Raw genomic sequence first — 7,744 nt, 5'->3', positions numbered from 1 at the left:
CTACAAATCTGAAATACCACTGAGAAAGGCAACGGTCGGGATCTTCTCCCTCCCAACGTGGCTGCTTGACCCTCCCCTTTATCCCTTGTAGAAAGAATTTTGTTGCAAGACATGGGAATCAATTGAAAAAAATCCCCAAAAACTAAAAACCAAAAAAAACAGAAAACAAAACAAAAGTCCTTTTGACCAAAAGGGCCAAGGAATGTAACACATCAAAACCATGTCTAGACAGCTTGGTGGTGTCCAGCAGGCCCCGTGGATGGAAAATGGGGAACGTCTCCCCGAGAAGAGCCATCTCATGGTGATGACCATGCCCTGGACTAAGGCAAGTGACATTTTCGGGAGTGTTGAAGAGAGCAGCAGTCCTAGTCTGGCCTTCCCGGATGGAACCACAAGCAGTGAGTGGTTGGAGGGGGCAGTGAGTGCTCCACGGCCCCAAAGTCAAGTGCATCGTAGAGTCTAAAGTGCTGGTGGCCATGGGGTGCAGCACCCACCCACCTGCTCACCCCGGGGATGTCCCAGTGCCCCAAGCCATGGGGACAAAGAGCTTCTTGGGAGCCAGATGATGCAAAAGGGCAGAAGGAGACCCCCAAGGAAGCCCATCGCCCTGCTGGGAAGGGAGCAGACCCATGGTGGGACCAGACATGGATTTAGTTGCTTGCCTCTGAGATAGGAGCCATGTGGCCGAGCCCCGCCAAGCCGCTGAAGCCCGTGCTCCAAGGGTCAGGGAGAGGGAAGAAGGGTTGGGCAGCGAGGTTCTCGTTATGGCCCAGGGCGAAGGCGAAGATGCCTGCATTCCTCTCCATGTCCAGCTGGGCTCGCCTCAAGAGCTTCATCTGGGTTTCTTCAAACTGGCTCTCCAGCTCCTGTAGGCTGAAGGGGGTCTTGGCCCCGCTCAAAAAGTGCTTGGGGCTGGGGCCGGGAAGGCACATGGCCGCGCCACCGAGGTGGCCGCTCATCTCCTCCAACGTTGGCGGCATCACGAAGCTCTTCTCCACTGGCGGGCCACTGGGAGCAAAGAGCAAGCCGGCCGCCCTCCAGGCCGCCGGTTTGCGTCCTCGCCGGGGCCGCGCGATCCGGCAGCTCTGGCGTTTGATGTGGCGGTGGAGGTGGTCGGAACGGGTGAAGCTCTTGTAGCAGAACTCACACTGGTAGGGCCGGACGCCCGTGTGGATGCGCATGTGGTTCTTCAGGTCGTAGTTGTGCACGAATTTGGCGTTGCAGTGGATGCAGAGGTACGGCCGCTCCCCCGTGTGCTTCCTCATATGGATCTTCAGCTTGTCCTGCCTGTAGAAGAATCATAGAATTGTTTCAGTTGGAAAAGACACTCAAGATCATCAAGTCCAACCATTAACGCACCCCTGGCACTGACCCATGTCCCTGAGAACCTCATCTCTGTGTATTTCCAACCCCTGCAGGGATGGTGACTCCACCACTGCCCTGGGCAGCCTGTTCCAATGCCCCACAGCCCTTTGGGGAAGAAATTGTTCCCCAGATCCAACCTCAACCTCCCCTGGCGCAACTTGAGGCCGTTTCTTTGTGTCCCTGTCTCCCCTCAGCTCCTGTTCTCCAGCTGAACCCCCAGCTCCCTCAGCCGCTCCCATCACACTTGTGCTCCAGCCCCTTCCCCAGCTCCGTTCCCTTCTCTCAACTCGCTCCAGCACCTCAAGGCCTTTCTTGGCGTGAGGGGCCCAAAACTGACCCCAGGATTCAAGGTTTGGCCTCCCCAGTGCCCAGAACAGAGGGAAAATAATCTTAATTCAACTCTTCCTTCCCCAGGGCGACAACGCCTAAACATCACACAGACCCAGCCCTTCACGTCAGGAGCTTGCAGGCCATGCCCAAAAGTCCAGAACAGCCTAAATTTGAGGAAAAATAGATAAAAAGTAAAGGCAAAACACATACAGGAATATCTAAATAAGCAGAGCTACATTCCTACCTGCAGATAAGGAAATTATCTGAGCTTGTGGGGCAATGCTGCTGAAACAAAAATCTCTCTTGGAGATGATTTTTTCTTTTCCTTTTATCCTGGAACTGACCACATGGTGTCTCAGGAGCTTTGGTTTGGAGCGAGAACATGGCACAGGGGAGGTGCAGGCAGAGGTGCAGCCATGGGAGAGCATAATATCCACCCCAATAGCACGTATTTACAAATATAGTCTTTTTTTTTTTAAAGTGTAGCATCTAAAAACACCAACAGTATTTTCCCAAGCTGGCAGTCCAATCTCTACTTTTTTTTTCCAATAAACATTTTCTTCTGCAGTCCACAAAAAGCCCTAGCGAAGGCAGCCGATTACAAAAAGCAAAGCTGAACTGAGCGGAGCGCTGCCTGGCTTGCACGAGCGGAGTCGAAATAAGTAAACAGCAAAGTGGGAGAATTCATAGTTTTCCAAAATATTTTCAGCCTGGTCCCTCCAAGACATTAGTAATGTAGCTAAGAATATGTAGAATATATGGAATCATGTCATTGTTATACTTTAAAAAATGCGAGCATGCAAAAAAAAAAGCAAAAACCACTGAAGAAAATCTATTTATGCCGGCAGGTCAAGCCCTCAAAACTTGCAAGGTGCTGCCTTTGCACTAATTTCTGCCACCGTGCCCGTGTGCACCTTGAAACAGTTTTTGGTGATGTGACCTGCAGCACGTTGGTGCCCACCATGCCCAGGGTCAGAATCCAAATTCCCACTCTGAAATGTTCAAAGATGCTGCTATTCCAAGATTTTTAACAAGGGCGCATTTCCCCTGTGAGTGCCGAAGACGAAGCAGCATGGAAAATTTCATCCCAAACGGACAACGTGCAGCGCAGGCATTCGTAATGTGAAATGCTGGGAAATCTTAATAAAAAGCAGAGCTACCAGCCCCACCTATAATATAATTTAAACCTATGTATGTGATGTTTAACCTAACTGGATCGCTTTTCCTAATAAACATGCAGTGTGCCAGGACTGTGTAACATAAATACAGGCAAAGCTTTTTTTTTCAGGCTATTACCCATCTCCAGCAGCAGATGGGGAGAAACTCAAACCTCCCTGCCTCGGTAGCATCTCCGTGGGATGGAAAAAAGGTTTTATGGCTTTACCTGGAGAAGCTCAGAGGGTTTTTTGGGGGGTGAGAAGCTCTGGTGAGGCACCCGGGGAGGATGCAACACGGGATTTGTGAGACAAGAGCTGGGCTCGGAGGAGAGCCGCACTCCGTGTGTGTGAATAACCTTAATGCAATTGCATTAGGAGAGCGATCAGGGCTCTGCGAGCTGTCACAACACAAATAATCGGAACAAATAATGTTAACCTTTCAGGCTGGAACTGTTTCTCCTTGAGCTGCCTTGGTGGAAAAGCTGAAATATTTGCAGTTTGCTCCAGCGTTTTCACAGGGTAAACCAGCAGATTAGATGCTGAGCAGCCTTTGTTTAAGGGAAAAAATTAATGAGCTGTTAAATGAAGTCCTGCTTTCTGCGATGGGATGTCCCTGGGAGTCGGGAGCGGCGGATCCAGGTCCTTGCCATGGGATGCGGGATCCCACTGATGCGACAGGAAAGGGATGTGATGGGGAGGTTGGGGCACCCTCACCCAGGAAAACAGATATTTTCTCTATTTCCCCCAGTAAATTTTCTCTTCCACAGTTCCTCAAGTGCAAAAAGAATATAGATTCATCCAGAAATGCTATCTGGGAACCTCTGCACCCTCATTTCCTGGGGATTCCCGGCGAATCCTCTCTCAGTGACGTGGGTGCAAACCCGATGCTTTTGGGAAACACAAGATTCCCCCCGAGAGCAAAACACGTTAACGCAAATGGTGGTGTTTAGGAAATCCCGGCACAAATCTCTTTGTACATCTCAATCACTTTACTTTGCTTAAGTACACTTTCTCCTGAAGGAGAGCTCTCACATTAGAGTAACTCTGAAAATGGCTAAAAAAACCAAAACCAAAACCAAACCCCCAACAGCTGCTTCCAAATACACTTAAAAATAAACCAATGTTTTGAAATTTCTACTTTGCTCGGGGTGTTAATGAATGAAAAAAACCCTCCAGCCTTCAGCTCTGTGCAGGGTGACCCAAACGAATGGCTTCGTTTTTGTTAGCGATGATGGGAAATCGTGCTTTTGGGTTAGTCCCAGTTTTCTTTGTGATTATTTTCTCAGGTTAAAGTCCTCCTACCTCTTTGATTTATATTTAAGAGCTGTTGGGCATATGGGGGGTGTAGAAGCTGTTGGGTTTAACCCTGTGTTAATAATGGGCCATGCTAGACCATCTCTGCATGGAGCTTTTAACCTCCACGATGCTGATTTAACCTGTCTGGATACCTGAATTCCAACCCAAATCCACCTTCGCAGCGACTGTGAGTCAGTACCAACATCTCTCCATGCCTCAGTTTCCCCAAATGAAGCCAACGATGCTTGTAAAGGACTTCGGGAGCCCTCTGGGAGAGCTCAGCTCTACTATTCCCATCACGGAGAAGGTGTCGGTGATGGATCAAGCCCAATTATTTCCTCATCAGCAATTAGCAGAGTGATGGGGACCATGGGGATGCAGCCAGACTCACCGGGTTGAACCCACCTCACTCCTCCCAGCAGATCCTGCCTGTCTGGAGGTGAGAATCCAGCTCTAACCTGGGGATGCAACACCAGCAGGGGCCAAATCCAAATTCCTGCAGGTGGGAATTAGCACCAGGCGGTGGCTTTTCCCCCTGCAGATACCTGCTGAAGCCAGCACACGTCGCGGCACGATGCTCCCCCACATTTATAACAAAGCGTCTGCCACATTAATGGGAGCGGAGCATGGAAATTTACTTTCAGGTCAAATCCTCATCATCTGCATAACTTCCACTCAAACATTATCACAGGGACGGGAAAAGAAAAGACGAGCTGAATGCGGGAGCACCCCAGGTGTCTGGCCATTGTCAGGAGCTTGCCGTTGCCTACTGTGAATATTATTTTCCTCCGGTTTGCTCACCCCAGCCTAATAGGTTTCTCTCTCTCACAAGCAGCCAGGAGCTGAAATACCCTATTCTTGTCAGAAAGCTTTATTATTATGGTAAAGATTGTACTCATTAGATATTAATTATACCCAGCAAGTGCAGGTCCAGGAATCTATTTGTCTCGGCTCAGCAATTAAGTTTGCCCGGCTTTTCAGAGGAGGGTTGAAAGCTGGAGCATCGCATTTGTGTAACCTGCTCCAACTTATTACCGTCGGGGGCTTGGCTGGGGTGCAGAGAGGTGCAAAAGCTGGTAATAGAAGAATATTGGATCTGATCAGTCAGATCTGCCTTGGGCTGGTCTCACTTAAGTTGAGATAAGTGAAAGTCCAGTGCCCGAGCCAAGTCACACAGGTTGTTTTTGTCACCAGAGATGACACCCTCTGCTCACCCCCTTTCCTCATCTACTGCTATTAGGGTGCTGAGCTCTTTCCACTGACCATGGAGGGAGCTGAGGTGCTGGACTCCTGGGCAGTCAGCATTCGGGGTGATAAATCACAGAATCATTTTGGTTGGAAAAGATCGTTAAGATCATCGAGTCCAACTGTTAACCCAACACTGCCAAGTCCACCTCTAAACCATGTCTCTAAGGACCTCATTTATGCATCTTTTCAACCCCTCTAGGGATGGTGATTCCACCACTGCCCTGGGCAGCCTGTTCCAATGCCTGACAACCTTCTCAGTTAAGAAATTGTTCCCAAGATCCAATCTAAACGTCCCCTGGCGCAACTTGAGGCCGTTTCCTCTTATTCTATCACTTGTTACTTAGGAAAAGAGACCGACATCCTCCTTGCTACTAACATATAATAATTAAGATGGCTCCAGCCTCAGAAAGCCCAGACACTGTCATGTCCAAACATGTGCAACTTGGTTGTGGTCTACACTGATGCCAAAATGTGCAAACCCAAACTAATTACATCCCGTAGCTAAATGGCCCTCCTAACTCAACGCATCTCTCAGCACATCAAAGATGAAGCCTCCTCGGCTGTTTGACCGTCTCTTTTCCAGCTCTCTCTGGTCCAACTGTGGTGAACTATGGTGGGGTTGAAAATATCCTGTTACTTATTTAAGCTTTTGTCCAGCAAGCAGATGGATCCACCACCCACCAAAATCAGTAGGTTCATTTTCTTCCTCCACCCTCTTTTTCCAACCAGATGGAAGTCATGCCCTGCTTTCTTGACTAATTTTTTTGTGGGAAAAGGGATGTGTAGCTCAAGGATCAGCCATGATGTCATGATGTGGCTCCTCCAACCACCACCACCCCCCTGTAGACAGCACACGTGGCAGAGGTAACCAACACACACCTGGTAAAGCGGACTTCACAGATATTGCACATATACGGCTTCTCTCCTGTGTGGGTCCTCATGTGTCTGGGCAACTTGCCGGCCCCCATGATGACTTTGTTACAGATGGGACATTGCTGGGACGCCTTGGGCTTTATCCTCCTCTCTTCCTCCAAGGGCCATGGGGGAAAAACTCCTCCAAACTGGGTAGCGCTTAGGAAATTGAGATAAGTGCTATAGTCAGTCTCTGCCTTAATATGCCCTAAGGGAGCTGCTGGGGTGTTGGTAAACATGTCCTTGAAGAAGTCATTAGGGAAAGGAGGCGGAGGCAGGTCTTCCTTCTCCTCCTCTTCCTTGATCTTCCTCTTTTTGACGACTAGATCCAAGGGGCCGTTGTCTACTTGAGGCTCCTCAAGCTGAGAGAAGGAGCTAAAATCGCCATTCCATAGATGAGGGAAGAAGCTAGGGGTGAAAGGAGAGAGAGCTGGTCTCCTTTCCGGGATGTTTGACTTAGGGTACAAGTTTTCCCTTAGCAAGGACTCAATGGAGAAGTCTCGTATCACACCCAACTGTCCAGAAGAGTTATTGGCTGGATAGTGATTTGGAAAGTCTTTAGGTGCTTCTGTATATGCTTCTTCGGTAAGATCAGACTTAGAAGGGCTTTGGTGACAGCTTACTTCTTGAACATCTGTTAGGTTCTCCTGATTGACAAAATCTTCTACTTCTTCCTCCTCTTCCTCTTCCTCCTCCTCGTCATCTTCATCTTCATCATCATCTTCGTCCTCTTTGTCTTCTTCCTCTTCTACCTCCCTGTCGGGCTCCATGATTTCAAGGCATACATTGATAATGCACTGGATCTCCAGCATCTTGGCAGCACTGAGGATGTGCTTGACATTTGAGGTGGTGATGGTGAGGGTTGAGGTGTAGGCAAACTCCAGGATGGCAGAAAGTGCTTCAGGCTTGACAAAGTCAATCTCGTAAACATAGGGCTGGTCTGTTAAAGTGCCGGTAGTGAAGAGTTTTTTGAAGTATTTGCTGCAGGCAGCAAGGACGGACCGATGAGTCCGGTACTCCTGGTCCTGTACGATGAGGATGACATCGCAGAGGAGCCCATCATGCCGCTGCTCATTTAAACCACATAAGACCTCACTGCTGTGGTTTGGGAATGGGATCCCGATAAGATCTTCAATGCCATTGGCCATATTCTCATTTAGTGCCCTAGGAAAAAACACAGACACAGGAGAGAATTAGCAGCAGGTTCCCAATCAGTACCACCCAAAGAACCCTGCCTTCTCTTGGAGTCCTTCTCTCCTCTACCTCACTTGGGTCTCTGTCATCACCTCCTGCTTGCATTGCTCCAGCGCATCTCCATGTCACCTTCAACTCTTTCCAGGTACTCTGTGATTTAGCCTCTGCTTCCCTCCACATCTCTTTGTCTCCATCCTCAGCTCCCACAGTATCCACCTTTTCATAACCACCACAAGCTCCCT

The 7,744-nt window shown here is 49.1% G+C and overlaps 1 protein-coding gene across 1 annotated transcript in view; it reads right to left on the bottom strand.

The window, feature by feature from the left end:
- Positions 1-650: 650 nt before the first annotated feature.
- Positions 651-7,744, bottom strand: part of ZBTB7C (zinc finger and BTB domain containing 7C) — a 92,301-nt gene continuing 85,207 nt past the window's right edge. Inside the window, exons 3-4 of the mRNA XM_065657213.1 lie at positions 6,276-7,472; positions 651-1,287 (exon numbers count right to left, since the gene is read on the bottom strand). Coding sequence (XP_065513285.1) covers positions 651-1,287; positions 6,276-7,456 — 1,818 coding nt within the window. The 5' untranslated portion in view covers positions 7,457-7,472. The remainder of the gene's footprint in view (positions 1,288-6,275; positions 7,473-7,744) is intronic.

Source organism: Caloenas nicobarica, chromosome Z (genome assembly GCF_036013445.1).
Source record: "Caloenas nicobarica isolate bCalNic1 chromosome Z, bCalNic1.hap1, whole genome shotgun sequence".
NCBI classification, from domain to species: domain Eukaryota; kingdom Metazoa; phylum Chordata; class Aves; order Columbiformes; family Columbidae; genus Caloenas; species Caloenas nicobarica.
The sequence above is the reverse complement of the archived record's forward strand: the minus strand, read 5'-3'. Positions and strand labels throughout refer to the sequence as shown.